Source organism: Cricetulus griseus, chromosome 6, assembly GCF_003668045.3.
Source record: "Cricetulus griseus strain 17A/GY chromosome 6, alternate assembly CriGri-PICRH-1.0, whole genome shotgun sequence".
Lineage (NCBI taxonomy): Eukaryota > Metazoa > Chordata > Mammalia > Rodentia > Cricetidae > Cricetulus > Cricetulus griseus.
Genome location: NC_048599.1, coordinates 82,946,424 through 82,968,621, shown reverse-complemented (window position 1 = coordinate 82,968,621; position 22,198 = coordinate 82,946,424). Strand labels below are relative to the sequence as shown.

Genomic DNA, 22,198 nt, shown 5'->3' with positions numbered 1-22,198 from the left:
CTAAATCATATGCTAGGGTGGGAGTTATGTTCCACACAGAGAAGGCGCAGTGGCTCCCAGAGGACTTTACAGACAGTGTGAAGCCCAGGTCCTCACTTGTTTACACAACTTGCCAATATGTGACTAGCACAGGCTACAGGCCATCATGCACCATGAGACTACTTTACAGAGGGCATCTATCATGCCCCTACCTTCTAAGCAAGTGGTATGTGGGGGACATGGCTGTCATACTAGCATGTGGGTCCTGCAGCTGCTTAAAACCCCATAAAAAATTATACCTCCTGTGTGCTAAGTGACAGGAAGAAACAGATTCCACACCTTCAGAGTTCGTAAGAGGAAAATACTGCTTCCTGAGGGGAGATTTGCAAGGCCGTGTGGAAGAAAGGCTATAGTACAGTGCCTGGGAAGAGGAACTGATGGCAAAGAACAGCACACTAGGGCAAGAGAAGAGCAATGGGTGGGCACACTTGAAGGAAGCAACTTGTGGGTCATACCCTAAGAACTCCTCAAAGCAGGCAGGCAGGCAAGGAGAGAAGGCTAGAAAGGCAGACTAGAGCCAGACTGAGAAGGCCTCTCAGGATAAATGACACAGTACGGCTCTAGCTCACCAGTGAGAGCAATCAGTCTCCCCAGACATGGCTCAAATCTGTCCTCTACTAATTCTCTCCTGTGTCTTCAAGTTGTCTCCAATGCTGACCCACTGTTATGCATATTAATCCTCTACACTGGTGTCACACATAGGTTGTCCTCAAGTGTATTCTTATTCCATTAATGCTATGGTGTGATGTATGATCTTAATGTCCTCTTGAATTTTGTTTAAGTATGTTGCTGAGAAATTTTGCATCCTTGCTGGTTGTGAAAGTTGGTCTATAGCTTCGTTGTTGAGTTCTTATCTGGTTTGGTATCAGGATAATACTGGCTTCACAGAATGTGTTTGGCAGTGTTCCTTCCTTTTCACTTTTGTGGCACAATTTGAGGACTGTGTGAGCTCTTAAAAGTTTGGTAGAATTCATTAGTGAATCTGTCCCGTCCTGGCCTTTTCCTTGTACAAAGACTTTTCATTACTGCTTTAATTGTGTTTGGGTTGTCCTTAGATTCTTATAATACTTAATTTTGGTAGGTATATTTAGGAATCTATCCACTATTTTCAGCTTTTTCAGCATTTTGAAAAGTAAGTTTCACAATATTCCCTAATGATTCTCCAGATTTTATTGGATTCTATTGTAAACAAATTCCCTTTCATCTCTAATCTTATCAATGAGATGCTTCTCTTTATTCTGCTTAGTTTGGTCAGGGCTTTGTCAATCTTGTTCATCTTCTCAAAAAACCAGCTCTTTAAGTTGTTCTTTCAGTTTCTAATTCATTAACTTCTGGCATGGCCTTTATGATATCTAGGCATAGTGCATTGAGGCTTGGCTTCTTCTGTTTCTACAAACCTCAGATATTTCATTTTCTTATTTGACACTGCTCTAATTATTTTATAATTTTATTTTATTTTACATATATGTGTTTTGCCTATGTGCATGACTGCATATTAGGTATGTGCCTTTTGCCTGTGGAGGTCAGAAGAGGGTGTCAGATCCCCCGAGACTGGAGTTACAGAAGGCTGTGAGCCACTATGAAGGCCCTGGGAGTTGAACCTGAATTCTCTGGAATCTAAATGCTCTTAACTGCTGAGCTATCAAATATTAGACCACCAATTTCTTCTTTAAAATTTGAATATTAATTACTATAAATGGTTCCCCTATATCTCAGAAGTATAATAAGTTGTGCTGCCATTTTCATCAGGGTGTAGGAATGTTAAATTTCCTCCCTGACTTCTTCAATAACTCACTGTTAATTAAAGAGCATACTGTTGGCTCTACAAGTTCTATGTAGCCTCTGAGGTTCTCTTGTTGTTGATTTCTACTTATATTCTGTGGCCTAAGAGGATAAAATGAATTATTTCAGCCTTTTGAATGTGTTAGGTTTGCTCAGAGACACCTAATCTGACTGACCGTAGAGGAGGTTTCATGGCTGCTGAGAATGTGTTTCTGCTTTCTATTGGATGCAATGGTCTGTAGATGTCCATTACATCCAATCGGTCAATTGTATTTCAGTTTGGAAGACCTGACTAAAGTTAAGAATGGAGTACTGATGTCTCCCAACAGTACCTTATCAGGACTTGTCTTTACCCTTCATGCCATTTAGTGTTTATAAAATTGGGAGCCAATATACAAATATTTACAATTGCTATATAATCTTTATAATCTGTTCCCCTTTTTAGAACATAATGTATTTATCTCTTCTGAAGAGTTTTGGTTTGGAGTCTGCTTTATCAGATATCAGAATCACTATACCAGCTGCTTCATGGTTCCCATGGCTTGGTGGGTGGATTTCCCGCCTTTGATTTTTCCATTTCCAATGTCTGTGCCAGAGGGATGTATGTCTTAGAGACCATACATAGTTGGGTATTGGGTTTCAATCTAGTCACCCACTTTGCACCTTTTAGCTGGTCAGTGGGGCCAATTATTGCATCTGAGGTTATTGGTGGGAGACATTCCTTGGTAGTTTTTCTAGATGGTTGGATTATTAATAACTCTTTTCTTTCTCCTCCCTCAGTATTAGAGGTGTACAGGTTCGCTGTGTTGGGCACGATGGCATACTTCTAGGCTCTCCTTTGTTCATCTGCTCCTGTCATGAAATGTATTCCTTGTGTGCTCTCACAGAGGTGGCTGCCTTTCGTCCTCCGGATAGTCCTCCTGTCAGTATCTGCTGCATTGCCTGCTGGTTCATTGTGAGCTGTCTCAGTCTGTGTTTGTCTAAAATTGCCCTTACATCTACACCAATTCTAAGGCACAATTTTGCTGGGTATTGTCAATTGACAGTTCCCTCTTTCAGGGACTGGAATACATCATTTCATCTTCACTGACTTTTAGGGTTGATACAAGATCTGATATTATTCTTTAAAAATTAAAAAAAATCTTCTTCATTGATTTATTTATTATTTGTGGTGGGTGGATAGGTGGGTGTGTATGTACACATTCGAATGTGTGGGACAAATTGTGGGAACTGGTCCTCACTGGAGATTGAGCTCCAGTGTGTCAGGTTTGGTAGTTTTTCTAGATGGTTGGATTAATAATAACTCTTTTCTTTCCTACCAAAACTACCGTCTGGGCCAGCCCAAGACCTGATGCCTTTGTTTTTGTATATGAGTTGGCATTTTCCCTTAACAGTTTCTAAAATTGTCCTCTGTTTTGCCTTTTGAGATCTGACTGTGTCATGTCATGGAGAGGTTCTTCTCTGACCATGTCTACTGGAAGTCTGTGAGCCACAACACCAGCTGTGTCTGAGAGCAGCTAGGAAGTCATAATTGCCACCCCAGAGCATTTGGCATTTTCACAGAGAAAAAAGGTGTGCCTATAAGCCACTGTCATAGTCCCAACAATGACACATGTGCCTCTGCCTCCTTCTGAACACACACTCTCTCTTACTCAAGACTTCAGCTGCTCTCAAGCAAGGGACTAGTAATCCTGAAGGCCACTCCATCACTTTTGCTTACTACTGTTTTGCTCACAGAGCCTTGAGAATGTCAACTTAAGTAACACATGTCAAGCACTGATGCCATTTCCAGCAGAGCAGGATGTCCAAACAAGCCCATCATCAAGTTGTTGATGGAACCTTTTCAAGTGTTCTAGGAACTCGGTGCCAAAGCCATCAGGACATCCTTAGCTTACAACAAAACCCATGTGTCACTCACCTTGACCTTAAGAAAATAGGCTCTTTCCAAGCATGTGGAGAACAAATGGGGACCTGCTGCTCCTGTGTGCTATTACTCTTGTCAGACTTTCTGAACCAAGTTGTCCACATCAAGCTGCAAGTCTAAAGTGCTCACCCATCTGAGACAGCTGGCATTTAGACACCCCTTTCCTCAGTAGTATACTTTCCTTTCTCCCATCTCGATGGCTCACGTGGCTAGCATGGGAACCCACTTACCACAGTAGGAGGATCATTCCACTCTTCATAGGAGATGGCTGCATATGGATAGATCCTGTCATTGATGATCTGCAGGGTAGCCAGGGCAATGGCTTTAATGGACTGGAAGTATGCTTCCCAGAACCATCGTGCCTATAAAGAAAACAACATGCTGTAAATGAGCAGGTGAGATGTAGGGGAACGAGATGCCCTGTCACAGCCAACTTGGGGCTAGGTGATTCCTTCATTACCAGGGTAAAGGGTGCTCCCTGCTGCCATACCAGATCTGTCAGAGGTATGCTTTACTGAAGGCAGTCAGAATAGAGTAGTAATCAGGAAGGTACACACAGAGTTGGTGTAATAGAAGAGGAGCCTAGAATAATGAAAGTCCTATGTGTTATATCAGGCAAGGTTTAGAGTCTTTAGTAAAGGAGATAAATAGAGGGCTGAGCATATAGCCTTATGGATAAAGCACTTGCAATGCAAGCATGAGGACCAGAGTTTGGCTCCCCAGAACTTATGTAAATGCTGGGTAGGCATGGTAGCCCACACAATCTCAGAATCAGAAACTGGAGATAAGAGATCCCCAGAGCAAGCTAGCTAACAAGACTAAGTCTATCAGTGAGCTCTGGGTTTGATTGAGAGACCCTGCCTCAAAGACTAAGGTAGAAAAGCAATGAAGGATGATTCTTTTTAGCAACCTTGGGCATTTTTGGACATTTGTGTTCACACACACACACACACACACACACACACACACACACACACACACACACACACCAATGTACATGCACACATGCATACCTCACATGAAAATGGGCAAAGAACAAAACATTAGGTATAACATGTAGAGTATGTTAGAAGTCTTGTGTATACAGGTAAATAAAAGTTTATGTCTATGCAAACTCTTAAGGACAGACCTGGTAGGGCAGGGAGCATTCCAGCACCCCAGATACCTCCATGCACATCCAGTCAGCATCTCACTCCTTGAAAGGCACCCATGACCCAGATTTCTCTCATACTCACTCTTGAATTCCATGCAAATGACTTCAAGACGTTCGTTCTCTTTCACATACTTATTTGGTGCCACTTAGAAAACCTAACTTGTGTTATGGAATCAGGGTATGGCTGACCTCACAAAATGAACTGAAAAGTGCTCTTTTTTTTTTCTTCCTACTCCTTGAAGAATTTAGTACAAAACTGATATTACTTTTCCTTCTCAAAGGGGTTTAGAAGAATTAATCAAAAACACAGTTAGTGTAGCTTTCTTGTGAGTATGTGTGACAAGGTTTTATTTATTATTTTTGTGTGTTCATTCAAGATGACATCTCACTATGCCCAAGTTACCCTAGAACTCAGAGTCTTCCTGTTTCAGCCTCCCAAATGCTAGGATTACAGGCATATGTCACCATAACTGGCATTATCTTTATTTTATTTGAGGCAGCATCTCACTCTGTAGCCCAAATTTGCAACCTCCTGTTCAGTGTTCTCAGGTGCCAAGCTGTATGGCTTAAAGCTATTGATTTCCTTTTGCAGACATAGAACGCAAATCTGGATGTGTGAACTTGAAAAAAGTACTGTTTTCCAAGGAAGATCCCATCTCATTTAGATCGTTAGATTTATTGGAATAAAATTGTAGAAGTAAGGCCCTTTCCCAACCTATCCTGTCAGCCTGGCTTTCTCTTGGAGCTTGTCCTTCTGAAAAGTGGTCAATTTGAAGATTCTTTTAGGAAGGAAAATTGTCCATTTTTTCTTTCTCTTCAACATACATTTTCTATGTTTTTTTCATTTTTAATAAAGTACTTGCTTTTCTATTTTGTGTTGTGTCCATATGCATGTGGTATGAGGAAGGGGGTGCATGTGACAGGCAGAGGCCAGAGGATGAAGTCAGGTGTCCCTCTCTGTCATTCTCTACCTGTGTGTGTGTACATATGTGCACCTGAGTACTGGCCAAAGGCCAACTGTGGGACCCAGCTTCTAACTCAAGCTGTCTCCAATCATTGCCCCACCCACAAATTGCAATTCACTTATAGAGGAAGTAAGCTCTGCCAACAATCACAGCTCAAGTGTCTCAGTCCAAGAGTAAGTGAGCTTCTCGGGCTTAATGGCTTCTGCAGGACTTTGGTGGTAAGAGCTCAGAAGGCATGATGAGTTACAGCCCTGCCAGGCCTCTCTGTCAGAGACCTGTCCACAGAGACAAAGGAGTTTCAGTCATGTGGATGATGTACGAAAGTCCCTCTGTTCTCTTCTCGAGAGCAAACACAAATACTACATCACCTATTCTCCAAGAAAATAAATGTATGAGCCATTTTTCTCTCTCTCCAAGACCTTTGAATGAGAGAGACTTTGGCAGTCATGCAAACCCTCCTAGGGGCTGTACAAGGAGAAAACTGGTCATGCAGGAATAGATCAGACCAATAAGACCTTGATTAGACATTTATCCAGATACTAATGAGCCAGTAAGACATAAACTTCAAGGTGTAAGAACAGCAAAATCCCCAACACTTTCACACAAGAAAGTCTGAGAGGGACAAGGCTGGGGTCAGCTTAAGACTATGAACTATCCAACCAGGGGCCTGAGGAGATGAGTCAGTGGGCAAGGCACTCTGTGCAATAGTAAGGACTGGAATTGGAACCTCAGCACCCATATGAAAAACCAGGCAAGTATGGTGGCCAACTGTAATCCCAGTTCTCAGGTGAATCCCTGGGTGAGGTAGCTGACTAGACTGAGTGGAATCGGGAGTTCTGGATACAGCAAAAGACTGCCTTAATAAAAAAAGTGTTGAATGACAGAGGAAAACACTGAATGCCAGCTTCTAGCCACCACCCATGTGCACATAGATGCACAAACACATTTGCTAACACACATTAGAACATACATCCACACACATGCATGTATAAATATTATCATAAGCAAACAAGAACTCAACTGAACTTGTATTCCAGTTTATATAACAATTAAATAGCATGGATGTTTTTGTTCTTCAGTAATGCCATGCCAATGGGATCAGCAATAACTAGCGTTTATAAGGAGCCAGTGCAGTGTAGGGTTGGGGAGTGGTGACAGTGACAAACAGCTGATGTGGCTTGAAGCTATTAAACCTATCTGCTTCCCAAATCTGTAAGGTGAAGGTCCCAGTATCTATCTAGTGTAGTTAAGAACACTGGGAGACAAGTTTATAGAAACTATCCCCCACGGCTGCTGTAAAAAGAGCACAAAAGCTCTCCCCAACACATACGTTACGGTTTGAAATGGGAAGTGCCCCTCACAAGTTCATGTGTCAAACTGTTGGTTTCCAGGCGGGGGTGCCATTTTGGAAGGTCCTAGAAACTTAAGCGGGAGAGCCTGGGTGGAGGAAACATATCACTGGAGGCATGCCTTTGAAAGTCATCCTGAGAGCCCACTTGGTTCTTGTCTACTGTGAGGTGAAGAGCCTCCCCCCTCCATATGCTGCAGCTATGATGTTCTAGATCTGCAATGGCTGGCAATGACATCCCTGGCCCATGTCCTCCAATGTGTGTATCCCTTTGGAAAAGGACAAAGTCCTTTATGCCGCAGTCAACCGTTCATATTTTCCCCCTTGAACCTCTCATTCACATGTGGCTAGAATACAGACATGGTTGGTTGCGGGTGACATTGCCAACATGCTGAAAGTGACAGGAGAAGAAGTATAGGAGGGAAAGGTGGCTTTCCTGATGGCTTTGCTGCACACTGTGAGGTAATGTGAGGCAAGAAGACCATACTTCTTTACCATGTTTAGTGAGGGTTCTTTATATTCAAGTAAATTCCCTTCTCATAGTTTCTTATGCAAAGACCAAAACATGAGCTTTAATTGCTAAAATAAAAAAAATCTAATATTGTTATTTGCAAATGGTAAGAATTTTGATATATCCAAGTATGATAGCACATGCCTTTAATCCCAATAGTCATGAGACAGAGGCAGGTGGATCTCTGAGTTTGAGACCAGCCTGGTCTCCATAACAAGTTCTAGGACAGTCAAGGATCCACAGTAAGACCCCATCTCAAGAAAACCAACCAACCAAACAAACAAACAAAACAACCCAACCAAACAAAATGAGATTTTATATCTCAAAACTCAACAAAATCAGCTATCAATATACAAGTAATTATAAAATCATGGAAGGTGGACAATTATAAAATACGCTCAATATGATCAATGGCTCTATTACATTTCTGTTAGGCTCCAGAAGGACACCATCAACAAAAAAATATGAAACAAAGCAAAAATTTCATCTATTTATTTATTTTTGATTTTTTTTTTCCAGACATGGTTTCTCTGTAGCTTTGAAGCCTGTCCTGTTGTCCTGGAACTCACTCTGTAGACCAGGCTGGCCTCAAACTCACAGAGATCTACCTGTCTCTGCTTCCCGAGTGCTGAGATTAAAGAAGTGTGCCACCACCACCCAGCTTATTTTTCTTAAAAGACAAATAATTTTGTATGCTATATCCATGCTGAATTCACTGTGCTTTTAGCAGTGTCTTCACAGCATCCAAACCACTTTTCTGTGTGGTCCCATCATCTCCAAGTAAAAACGGCTTTCCTTTCATTTTTTTCTTTTCATTTATTTCACTTTCTCATTATCTAGAACATGCTACTGAACACAAGTGGGAAGAATGACCATCTTTACTGAGATGCCTATCAGAGAGGGAGCTGCTGAAGCTGTTACCAGTGAGCAAAGCTCTAACACCCTTTAGCAAAAAGTGCTCTCTGTCGACTGAGACTTTATTAAAGGGGCTGTTGATTTTTTTTTTAATTATCTTATATATGTGAGTGCTCTTCCTGCAGGTATGTCTGTGCACCACATGCATGCCTGGTGCCTGCAGCAGTCAGTAGAGGATGTCAGATCTCCTGGATCTGGAGTTACAGAACATTGTGAGGTGTCATGTGAGTGCTGGCAACTAAACAAGGCTCTTAACAACTGAGCTATTTTTCTCAGTCTGAATCGCTAAATTTTTGTCAAGTGATTTTACCCCAACTTTACAAGGTAATCTTATGAGTTTCTTCTTTATTTTGTTATTTCAGTAATTTGCACTGACTGAACTCACTGAGTGTTAATTAATCTTACATCCCTGGCTTCACTTAGTGATGATCTGCCAACCATTTCCCTGAACTGCTCAGTTTGCTTGGTAGTATCTTGTTTAGGATTTCCGTGTTAATATAGCACAGCTCCCTGGGGCTGTTGATTTTAATATTCACTGTTATTTTATATAACTCTAGCAGCAAAAGATTTTCAATTAAAATATGACACAGAGCTAAAATTTTAACAATTATAAAATAATCTTGATGTCAGAGAAGTTATTTTTAATTCTGTATAAGGATGGGAGGTATGTGTATGTGAGTGTAGGTATCTGTGTAGACCAGAAGAGGGCATCAGATCTCCAGGCAGCTGTGGTCACCCTGACTGGGTGATGGGAAGCAAACCTGGGTGCTCTGCAAAAGCAAGCAGTATGTATTCTTAAGTATTAAGCCATTTCTCTAGCCCTGGTGACAGTAATGTTCTTTGTTTCAAGATTTATTTATTTATTATTTATTATATTATTATTTATTTATTTCTGCCTAGAAGAGGGCATCAGATCTCACTGCAGATGGTTGTGAGCCTCCTGTGGTTGCTGGGAATTGAACTCTGGAAAAGCAGCCAGTGCTCTAAACCTCTGATCTATCTCTCCAGCCCCAACAGTAATGTTTAAATGTAGAAAAAAATACCAGGTTTGGAATCTATTAAGTAGGGTGTGTTTTTATTTGACCTTTAGGTGGGCCTTGAAGGGCAACAGTCACTGCTCCTGGTCACCAACCCACATTCTGTTCATCACTGTCCTGCCAGCAAGCTTTCTGAGAAGGCAAATAGAACTGCAGCCAGGCTTTCCATAATTTAGGTTGGCTTAACCTCACAAGGCTTTCGCCAGGACAGACATCTCTAAAGGTCATTAAGAAAACAGGACATGTTTCTTAAACAGCTCACCACGACAGTATCATTAACAAAGTCACAGGTCCAAACTGAGTACAAAAGACCCCATGTAGTCAAGGGTGACCAAATGAGTCCAGGGTGTCAAACACAGTGAGTCCCAGGAAATATGTAATTGATAAGGAGGGCCACCACAGCTTAATTCCTATTGCATCATCAACTTGACCATAGTAGTAAAATGGTATGAGACTGGACTAGATCTAACTTGAGTTGCCATTAAATACGTCCCAGAACATTGGTGACCCAGAGTTAACAACCCTGGGTCTCAGCTCAGTATCTTTCAACTGAACTAGAACCACGTGGTCCTTAAGGATCCTCCCACACCTGACATTCAGTGTCATTTCAGGGGTGTTGTGGGACATTTGTACACTGTGTGAAGATGTATCGCTGTGACTGGTGTAATAAAAAGTTGAATGTCCAATAACTAGACAGGAGAGGTTAGGAGGGACTTCTGGACAGAGAGAGAACTTGGGGAAAAGAAAGGTGGAGTCATCAGTGAGACATGGAGGAAGCGGAATGAGCAGTATGGAGATGAGATAACGAGCCTTGTGGAAGAACATAGACTAAAAAAACATGGGTTAATTTAAGTTATAAGAACTAGTTAAGAAGAAACCTAAGCTAAGGCTGGGCTTTTATAATTAATAAGTCCCTGTGCCATTATTTGTGGGCTGGCAATCCTGAGGAGAAAGTACTACTACATATGGTATTCAATATGGAAGCTCAAATATCCAAATATAGAACCTGAGATAGCTAAGAAAGTTCTGGACAAGGAGCTGGATGTGGCTTCCTAGTTCCACATCCTCTCAGGTGGGCTGAAGCTCACAGCATACAGAGGTGAGGCTCCCTGCCACTCGCTGCCTGTGGGCTGGGGCCAGCTGCTAATGACATATGCTAAATGGAACTACTCGGCAGACAGACTGGCCCTTTAATGCTTGGCTCACTTGGTCAAAAACACTGGAGACACACAGAAAGCCAGGATGGAAGTCAGGAAATGTGTTGCATTGTAGTAGAGGTTGTGCCTTTGTTTCCACAGGAAACAAAAAGCTGTGGATTCCTTCAAAGTTAATAGACATCAAATTTGATCAGAAGGACCTCCTGAGGATCTTGGCTACAGACAAGAGCGAGGAAGCCAGGAAAGACTACAGGACAGGTGACATGTAAGCTGATCCCTTGACATGGGAACAACTCTGAGACTGGATGAGACATGATAAATCTTGTTGGCTACAAACTCCTCATGACTTTTTATCACATGCCATCCTTTCATTTGGCATGGATAGAGATTTATATTACAGTTTGGTTATGTAATCCAAATAGACTTAAAAAGTTGACCAAAAAAATCATCTTTAACTGACTTGTGCACACCGAACATTCCATACTTGTATTAATTCAGATATATATATTACCTTTAAAGTTTTTATGTTTTCAGGACAAAAAAGGACCAAACACCAATGAAGACCAGTATCCTAGGTGATCTAGGCTCTCAGAATGCCTCCATTAGTTTCCTCAAAATTCTGCATACAGAACAACTCCAGCCTCACAGACTCCTACAGCCAGAACTTCAGATAAGCTCTACATTTTCCCATCACACAGAGACTAAACAAAAAATGATACAGCTAGCACTCTCAGGACTTGGCCTTTATCCCAATTTTTCCAGGGTTCCCTAAAGAAGCTGTTATCCCTAGACAACAGGAAGCAGCCTAGATAACATGATACCCACATTCCCAAGAGGTGGGTGTGTTTTGGTCATTCGGTAGATGTTTGTCATTGTTTAAGGGGGTTGGTTGCAAGTTGTTATTGGTCGTGGTCAGGGAGGAAACTAAACACAGGGGTTAGATTCAGGGATTTTTTTTCTAAAAAGATAAAAAGGGAAGATTATTGAATCTACTTTTAAGCTAAAAATAACTATTACTCTCATACATTTTACATTGGTATGGATTTTTGCAAATTGATACAAGTTTAAAGTTATTTCTGTTTTAACACACTGTATATATGTTTCTACTCTTGTTTAAAGTATTCTACCTATATGGCTCATTTTAAAATGTAATTTAAAGTTCTAGTCCTTAAAGGCTATTATTACAAACTGTTTAGGATAATTAAGAAATACAGATTAGTACTCAGTCACATATAACAACCAAACTTGTAGTCATGTAGGTACATTTTCAAGGTCAAACAGAGATATATTTTAGATAGATAGGTGGACCTTCAAACACTTCAGAGGCCTACAGAACATGGCATTTAAGATGTTTCAATAACCTAAGGCTCTTCATGACAGTGAGACACATCTGATCCTGGAAGCATCAATCTACTTCACAAAAGGATGATGGGCATTGAAGAACCTCCATTTGGAGTTTGCTTTTTTTGTAGCAAAATTAGCCATTGGGAAAGAAATTGCCTTTGCCTCAACTGCTGACAGTATGCTGTCCAAACAGAACAAACAGGATGCAAAAGAAGGCAACTACCAAACTTTGCCAATACAAGTTAGGACAGTTCTTCCAAACTCCTGTTTCACAGAAAAATCTGTCAGATATTCTAGGCCTGTAGTTCAAAGATGGATGCCCCAAAGTTACAGAGGAACCTTGGGTTACTGTCCAGGCAGCCAGATGTCTCTGTCATTTCTATAGTCTGGAAGTTGTTTGTTCTGTACTTTCTGTTTACTCAAGTAATATATCCTTCTTGAGTCTCTGATGGGGGTTGAAGACAAGATAGTTATACCATTTTCTTTGTTACCAAATTACAAAAAAAAAACTTACCCTGAGCCTAGACACAATGGGGTTGGCCTAGGCCCGATCCCAAAGAATATGACAAACTTTGAAGATGCCCCCATGGAAGGCCTCACCCTCCCTAGGGAGCAGAAAGGGTATGGGATAGGTAGGGTGTTAGTGGGGGGGGGGGCAGGGGAGGAAGGGAGGGAGAGGAACACTGGGATTGACATGTAAAATAATTTTCTTACTAATTAAAATAAAAATAAAAAAGTCTAGGCAGTAAAAAGAGAGAGAGAGAGAGAGAGAGAGAGAGAGAGAGAGAGAGAGAGAGAGAGAGAGAAAGTTTATAAGGTTGGGAAGCATAAAAGCTTAAGTTGTTTATCTAAGATGATATTTTAAGGTCTAAAAATATTAATAGGATGATAAAATAAGTTATGATAAAAAACTTTAGGTATAAAACTTTAAATTATCAAAATAGGATAGACAATAGAGTAATTTCTCCAAACATGCCAAATACAGATAGACTAGATATTGCAAATATACTTTTTTACCTGATAATTGTTCTTATTGTCTATAGTTTTGCTATGTTAGAGTTAATACCTTCCCTTTTTATTTAGGTAAAAAGGGAGCAATATTGTGTGATATTTGTACAATGTGTGAAGATGTATTGCTGTGATTGGTGTAATAAAAATCTGAATGGCCAATAGCTAGGCAGGAGAGTATAGGCAGAACTTCTGGGCAGAGAGAGAACTTGGGGAAGAAGAAAGGTAGAGTCTCCAGTAAGATACAGGGGAAGAAGGATGGGCAGTATGGAGATGAGGTAACAAGCCTCGTGGAAGAACATAGATTAAAAAATGTGAGCTAATTCAAGTTATAAGAACAAGCCTAAGCTAAGGCTGGGCTTTTATAATTAATAAGTCCCCATGTCATTATTTACAGACTGGCGGTCCTGACAAAAAATTACAACTATGCAGGAGAGAACAAATATAAGTTCCATTGAGACCAACACTGACAGCAGGCCCACAATGCAAGCAAACTTTGCCAGGCCCTACAGGTAAGACTTTAAGAAGGGGCCATGCTTTAAAAAAAAAAAAAAAAAGATTTATTTATTTATTATGTACAGTGTTCTGTCTACATATATCCCTGCAGGTCAGAAGAGGGCACCAGATCTCATTACAGATGGTTGTGAGCCACCATGTGGGGTTCTGGGAATTGAACTCAGGACCTCTGGAAGAGCAGCCAGTGCTCTTAACCTCTGAGCCATCTCTCCAGCCCTGGGGCCATGCTTTTAAGACCGAGAATTCCCTGGGTTCTTAAAGCTTCTACCCCACTGGAACCCCAAGCTTCTCCTGGAGCAAGGCCCCAAGTCCCCAAAAACTGGGACAAAGAAGCAGAGCTTTATCCTTTACACCACAACCAATTTCTCCCAGCAGCAGCAGAGGATGGACTGGACCTGACAGCGGTGACTCTATTTTTAAGAGACTGTGTTGTTCCAGAGGAGAACCATTTTAATGCAAGCTTTAACAGCTGAGAACCATTTTAAATGCAAGCACAGCTGAATACAGGATCCAAGGGGCCACACCTTGCTAATAATACTTTGTTCTCCTCCTACGAGATGACATACAACATGAAGCCTTGCTCTGTAGCCCAGGCTAGCTTTGAACTCATTATCCTCCTGCCTCAGTCAATCAAGTAGGTATGTAGCACCATACTCGGCCAATAATTCCTGCTATAAATTAGTTTCTCCTGGATTTAATTTCACAAAATTTTTAAATTGTATCTCTATATTTCTAAGCATATGTTAAAATTAAGAGTCCATAATGGGTATCTACTGCTGCTATTTTGCCCTCTCTTCCCTTTTCTTTTAATTGTACGTGGTGTGTGTGTGTGTGTGTGTGTGTGTGTGTGTGTGTGTGTGTGAGAGAGAGAGAGAGAGAGAGAGAGAGAGAGAGAGATCATGGTTTCTGATCACAACAGAATGACAGAGAAAGGTTGTAGGCAGACTTTCTCTGTCCCACCTGCCAGCTTCCGAATAAACAACACGGAGGCTTATTATTAATTATAAATGCTCAGCCAATAGCTTAGGCTAGTCTCCAGCCAGCCCTTACAACTTAAATTAACCATTTCTATTAATCTATGTGCCCCAAGGCTCATTAACCTCATCTATGAACTGTCCATGTTGCTTCTTCTGTGTCTGGCTCATGACTTTCTGACTCTGCCCTTCTTCTTCCCAAATCCTCTGTGTTTGGCTGTCCTGGCTATACCTCTTGCTTAGCTATTGGCCTCCCACCCGCCTTCCCTTCCTTTTTCTCTTGTCTTTTTGAATGTTCGAGATAGGGTCTTACTATGTAGCCCAAGCTGGCCACAAACTTACAATCTTCCTACTGTAGTCTCCTGGATGCCATGATTGTTTGTGTGCTCCACCAATGTATAACCTTGCACAAGTTGGTTTCTTTTTCTTTTCTTTCCTTCTTTCTTTTTCTTTTCTTTTTTTTCCTTTCTGATGCCCCCAGTCTTCCATCTGCATGACAGTTTCTCAAGAGTAAAATACAATATTATGCTTCCTAGACCCCCAGTTTCTGAGTCTTGAAGCTCTTGATTAGGCTCTTTCTCAGAAGGGTCTTCCATCATTGCTCCAGAGACTTGCAGCAACCCATGCCTCTGCCAGGCTGGATCATAAATGATCCAGCCCAGAGCACCCAGGACTGGACTGAAAAAGGGAGACTTCTCAAGAACTTGGACTTTGTGAACTGCTGACTTTTTGCTGCTGCTTGATTCCTTTAGTGAGCTCAGTGGGAGCCCAACTTAGCCCACACTTCAGTGCTCCTCAGGTTAAATCTTATGTCAGGGAAAAGCTGAACCAGTAACCCCCATGAACTTGTCAATGCCTCAATTTTCTCATCATAAAACAGGGGTAATTCCTTGAGCTGTGAGGATTAAACGAATGAATGAAGGTAAAGCACTTAAAATGTTGCCTTCTGCATAGCGAGGGCTCATTAATCGACAGGTGTTTCCTGAACCCCTGCTTCGGTCCTGGAACACTTCTGAGTGCTGGGCACGGGCCAAATAGTAAAAAAGGCAAATGCCTACACCCACCTGAGGCAGGGCCAGTATTGGGGGTGAGGGTGCTGCCAACCTTACCCAGATCAGAGTGTCTCAAGCAGATTCAGCTATCGTTGAGTTTGCTTGTCACCCTCCAAGAGCTTCCGTCTGCTAGGTCCACATGCCTTGGGGACATCGAGTGCAGAGCATGCTACAGAGGCTGCTGGCCTGTGCTGGCCTTTTCTAGTTCATGATGTGGTTGTGGGGCACTCCATTCCACATTTGCCTCCCTTTGACCATGTTCTAGTTCTTTTTCTGAAAACTAGGTTTGTCGCCTCTTTCTGGGAATCAACCATGTAATCCAAAGCCATGTAAACTTGTAAAGAGCTTGAAACATATACTGACCCATGAAAAACACCCTAATTGAAAAAAATAAAAAAACCTCTTGTGAACTCACTGAGCATACTCATTCAGTATCAGAGACCACTCCTGTGGTTGTTATTGTTCAGATTGTCATGCTTGTTTGTAATTATTAAGGAAGATGTGCTGTAGCATTTTGTCCCAAGGAACTACTGGATATTAATTCATTTTTATTAACATATTTTAAATATTTTTAAATTTCATACATGAGTACTATATTTACATAACTTCCTTTCCTCTCTGTACTCCCTCCAATATCTCTGTGTCCTCCTCCCAACTCCTCAAATTCATGACCTCTTTTTCTTTATTTTTATAAAACACACACACACACACACACACACACACACACACACACACACACACAAATACCAGTCAGTAATAAACACATACAAGCAACATTAAATGGACTCTGTAGGCTGAATGTTAACTCTTTAATCACCCCCATAAACATAAATCCTGAGACTGGGGATAAAAGGGACACTTTGTTTCTGAACGGATGACATGTCCATGTATATGGACCTTTGGGGGTTTCTTGGCCAGTTGTTTGAGGATGGAATTTGAATACCAATCCTTGTCCTCCCTTGCCTGTTAGCTCTGAATAACCCACAGCTTTGGGTTAAAGAATACGATCTAGAACTTGTAGAAAATTCAAGGACACAAAGGGAAGCTGTGTTGTATGTCATATGAGGATGAGGTGTGTCGCTACTGAGAATACTTTAGAAATTCTCTGGAGTGTGCTAGGGAGCCATGGGATGACAGTAATGTAATGTTCATTTGGCACCAGGAAAATGGGTGAAGGCTCAGAGATGGCCAACAGAAGTGCGAGGGGTAGAGAACCACCTGAGTGGACGGTGTGGAAGGGTGGGAGCGAGGAAAGGGGGTCATTTAATAGGCTGTGGGATTCATGACTGTGTTTGTTAAATATTTTTTCACTAACTGTATGCCAACTTGGTAGACTATTAATAATCTTAAAAAGGTAAAATGGTTTATATTAATTGTTCAGTGGGTCATGTATGATGCAAGCATGAAGACCTGAGTCTGTCTTCTCAGCATAAACAGCATAAAAGTCAATCATTTATCTCCATCCCCAGTGCTCAGGATATGGAGAAAGGAGGAGACCTGGGGCTCAGCTGGCCTAGCCAAAATGATAACTATAGGTTCAGTAAGAGACCCTGTCTGAAAAGGTCAGATGGAGAGGTGATTGAAGAAGACATGCTAAGGTCATGCCCTCTGGTGTGCACATATAGGTGGTGCTCACATGCATGCACATATGGTTGACCCCACTAGAAAATACCCAGGACAGCTGGGCAGTCTCCTCACACTCTTGAGTTTTGCTGCAGGCCAGTCTGAGGTGTTTTCTGAGGTTCGTTAAGCATTACTCCTCCCTGGTTCCTCTCTCCATTCCTATTGCTTGTCCTTCAGGAAGTAGCTGGAATGCTCAGGAAAAATACCTCAGGGTGGATTTTTCAGTAAGGTCCTTCTCAACTGAGCCACTAACTGACAACTACAGGCTTTGTACCTGACACAACCCAAGCTGAAGTGTGTCTATCCCATAGCCCTAGGGGACATGACTTTGGAGAAAGAACCCTTAAAGTGGTGACTGGGTCAAAATGAGCTGTTATGGTGGGCCCTGTGCCCATCTGTGTCCTTATAAGAAAGAATTGGGACAGAGTGGTGCATGAGCTCAGAAGACACTGTGTGAAAAAGCACTGAGAGGGTGGCCTTCAGTGAGCACAAAGAAGCCTCAGAGAATCCAACCCTGCCATTTCATCCTGGACTTGGGCTCCAGGTTGTGAGAAACACCTTTCTAGTGTCTAAGCCACACAGCCACACCGTCTGTGCTACTCCACTGAGGCAGCCCTAGCCAACTAACTCAGACACAAACAGGCTTGAGAACAAAGACCTTAGCCTGTACAACTCTGAACTGTGTACAGTGGCTTCCCTAAACTGGGTATTTAAAAGTTATTTTTGATGATTATCATCATTCAAAAGATGCTAAACAAAGAACCAAGGCATTCCATAAATAAAACATCATACTTTTACATCACACGCTTTAAATTCTTCCAAACCTTTATGCTACTTACTCAGCTTCTCAGACAAGCTTGCTCTCTGTAGAAGAGAATGACAGCTACTGCATTCAAAAGTGGCCAATGCTGTAGCTGACAGAAACCACCATTCTACCCTTCCCTGACTGGGAAGTATGAGCTCAGAACCATACCCCAAAACACTTCTCAAAACCACAGGAGGGCAGGGGTCAAAAGCAGACACAATGTAGCCTTTGCTCTGAACACAGACCCTGCCACACCATCCTGTCTTCTCTGGCAAAGATTATATAATTATCAACAGTAAACTGTTTGGTTTCTAGAAAAAGCAAAGAGACTCTACTAAGGTCCCTCCATCCAGGACTTCACCTAGGCTAAAAGCATCATGAGCAGAAGATGGATTTTCTTCTGAATATTTTTTAGAATGACAAGTTTGGTTCCTTGCCAACGATGCTAGGCTGAAATCATCTAATGTTCATGTGTTCCCAGAGCTGCCTCTAAATAACTCCTTGAGCAGGATGTGCAGAGGTGGCAGAGCAACCCCTGCTCTTTCTGTCCTCTTGCAAGACTGAGTTGGCCCTGAAACTGGGGAGGACTACTGGGATATCTTACAACCAAGGCCTGTTGGAATATGAAGGCATCAGGACAAAGTATGCAAGCCCTGGTCCTTGCACCATCAGTGATACTCCTGGACACTGAGGACACCTTGGTATTCGAATGCTTCTGCACTCTTCACAACAGAACTCTCAAAACAAATGCCCTGGGGAAAGTTGGAAGAAAATGGAGTAAGAGAGGGCTTTGTGATCACTCTTAGGAAATACCCCCAGGGTAATGACCTCCTGTCCTGTGGGAAACAAGAAGGCGTAGAGGAGGAAAGGGGGAAGCCTGAGTCATGTTTCTTGACATGTGACAGACAGGTCCTGAAATAGAAAGCCATAGGTTTCCAGTCTCAGGGGTATCACCTTCAAATATGTCAGCAATCTTAGGGTGGATCAGTTTTCCCAACTGCTGAGACCCTGCTGTGAGGTGAGGTCCTAAGCAAAACACAAGCCCTGACTGGGAGCCTTTGAGGAGGCAGGAGCCATGAGGAGTTCAAAGGCAAGGCCGGCCAGTGGCCCGCACCTTCAAGAGCCACAGGGGTGAAAGGTTACTAAAGCAGGAGCCACTGGCCAATAAAATTATGTTTGGCCAACTCTCTCAACAAAGAGACTAGAGACTGCATTCTTGCCTGCTCAGTTTTCGGAGTCATCCCACCTCCCTCCAAATCCCACTGTTCTCAGGCCAGACAGGGAGCTTCTTCAGGGTGCAGCAGCTGACCGGCCTTCTCTCCTGGTTGGCTTCATAAGAGAGCTAAAAGGTACACTGGAAGCCTTTAATCAAGGTCTGTCATCAAAAATAAACAAATAAGAGTACAACTTGGGTCAACCAGCTATAAAGGAATCCGCCTGGGGTGAGATTTCCCATGTTTGCTATGCTAAAACCAGGAGAAAGAAAGCATGTGTTTGTTTGATTAGAGAAGGTAAATATAAAGCAAGCCTTCCTCCAAGCAGGACCACTTGAAAGGCCTGCCCCTGTTAATTAAAACACCACGTACACACAGCATGCGAAGGGACTCTAGGGGCACAACTAAAAGCTTGCTCACCCCTAAAGCTACCACACTGGCACAGGGCCCTCTCCTATTTTCCTTAGGGAGCGGCTGCAGACGGTGGCAGGGAGATAGATATGGTGGCAGGTTCTTTGCCTTGGTATGGACATGAATTCAGATTGCCCCCACTGCCCTATCCACTGTAATACACATTCAATAAAATAAAATAAAATAAATGGAGACTCCTGTGATGCAATGCTCACCTCACTGGTCTACCTGAGCAGAGGCCCCAGATCCTCTATGAACTGCTGGCTGGTTGCTGGAGAGCCAACCCCTGCTCCCTTTCTGATGAAGTTTGGCCAAGACACACTCCACTGGGGATCCAAAAGGAAAAGCCCTACGTCCTTGCCCCAGCGCTGGACTCTGAACAGGGTGTTGTGTTGATGGCTCCCTTTTTACCCCTACCCTCTGTCACCTAAGTGAGCGAGGGTGACTGTAGCCCATTACACAAGGGCCATAAGAGATCTGCCCATGGTACATTATAGAGGGACCTCTCAAGAGACCCATGTGGCCAAACCATGGCCCAGAAAGCTCTTCACAGTGGGAATCCTGAGTCCTCTTGTACCCAACCCTTAAAAATCACTTCAGTAGCTGAGTGGTTAAGAAAGCAAAATTCTTCTTCTCTGTACTTACAATTCCAAAGATTATACCTGTGGCCACATCAAATGTCCTTTTTTCCTGAAGGTTGCTAGAGAAGCAGATCTGGGGAAATAGCAATGTCTCACTTAGGCTCAGCTGAAGAAAGCAGAAAAGTGTGCAATTAGGCCTATTGTCTACAAGCTGAACCACAGCCTTCCGTGTCTCTCACTAGCTCTGGGGTTTCCCTTCTCAGAATGCCACACAGAGACACTCGACCCCTGCCTGTGGCTCAAAGCCACAAGCACAGCTCAAGGATCTTCGTAAAACACAAGTGATATCTATCTGTGCAATCATCTCAGGGCCTGATCCAAGTAGGTTGAAATTTAAATTCACCTCAATATACATGTGGACTTCAAACACTTAAAAAGAAAATACTATTCCTTCTAGGAAAAAGTTATCTTTCACTGGGATGTGAAAGATAACCAGCAAACCACACTATCATTACTAACACCCTTATCTGACACAGACAGCAAACACAGTTAGTTAATGGTGCTGAGGAACTAAACCTTCGGACTCCTGCATGCTAGGTAGGGACACTCATATTAAGCAGCATGCCAACCTGTAAGTCCATGTTTAAGTGTAACAAGTTGGCCTTTAAGTGTCCATAAAAAGAACCCTACATTGCCAGAAATGGTTTATAGAGAGCTACACTGCCACCACTCCTGGACTCATTCAGTATTAGCAGATTTAAGTGACAACAATGAAATAAATGCATGTAATCATTGCCTTATGCTCAAAGACCCACAACTTACCATCAGCCCCAAATAAGTATGCAATTTCAAGTTCTCTAAGCTCCTACAATGCTGAGACAATTCATATCCACATATAATACTCAATCTTCGCATTTGTAACTATAGACAGAAGTTATGTCAATTATTGTCAGAGATGGTAGCATATTAAGCTTCATTGTGCCATATTGTGTAAACAAAACAGCTTATTTTATGAGTCAGTTTAGCTCTTACTGAAGACTTAAAAACATACCAAACATTACTTTGACCATTGATAAACTATCCCCTTGCAAGCCTAGATCTTTTTCTAAGTAGTTGCATAATGAGTTCACAAAACCTACAATGACATTTCCTATAAGGAGTTCTCAGAAACTTAACAAATAATATCACTTTGTGGGACACCAGCCCATAGACTAAGACAATTCTTATGTAGGCTGCAAATTAATATCTAATACCTTTATTATGGAGGCCTTTCCTAAAGCCAGGCCCCATGTTGTGGATTCATTATGAGTGATTAACCTGTGGTTAGCTTTAGACATAGTTTTCCTGCTGATGCCCAAGAAGGAAACAGTGGCCATTTGGTCCTCCCTGAACTTCTAGAAGAAAGGGCTCAACCACATATTTATGACTTCATGCTTACATTATTCAGTGTGGTCAAAATTACAGTACAGGAGGGGGCTGGAGAGATGACACAGTGGCTAACAGCACTTGATACACTTGCAGAGGACCCTATTTCGTTTCTAAGACCCACATGGCAGGTCACAATCATCCGCAACTTTGTTTATATGGGGATTCAACACCATCCCTGACCTCTGCAGGTACCAGATGTGGTACAACGTCAGACATGCAGGCAAAATATCTATACACATAAAATAAAAAAATGACTCTAAAATCTTGAAAGAATGGCACATTATACCTCCTTCATTATCTTAAGTCTCGGGATATCGATATGTCAGTTGCAAACAGTGAGAAAGTAATTATACCATTTTGGAGTCTGAGACACTCTGGTTTAGTTGCCCTTTAGTTTTTGTCCATAGTTAC

At 42.1% G+C, this 22,198-nt stretch overlaps 1 protein-coding gene across 7 annotated transcripts in view; it reads right to left on the bottom strand.

The window, feature by feature from the left end:
• The window catches only part of Ext2 (exostosin glycosyltransferase 2), a 138,801-nt gene that overhangs the window by 68,742 nt on the left and 47,861 nt on the right, over positions 1 to 22,198 (bottom strand). For 5 of the 7 annotated variants that reach the window (XM_035446092.1, XM_035446095.1, XM_035446094.1 and 2 more), the window contains 2 exons: positions 20,424 to 20,525; positions 3,976 to 4,107 (listed from right to left, as the gene is read on the bottom strand). In XM_035446092.1, coding sequence (XP_035301983.1) covers positions 3,976 to 4,107; positions 20,424 to 20,525 — 234 coding nt within the window. The remainder of the gene's footprint in view (positions 1 to 3,975; positions 4,108 to 20,423; positions 20,526 to 22,198) is intronic. The other 2 variants (XM_035446091.1, XM_027422426.1) reach the window with 2 other exon arrangements.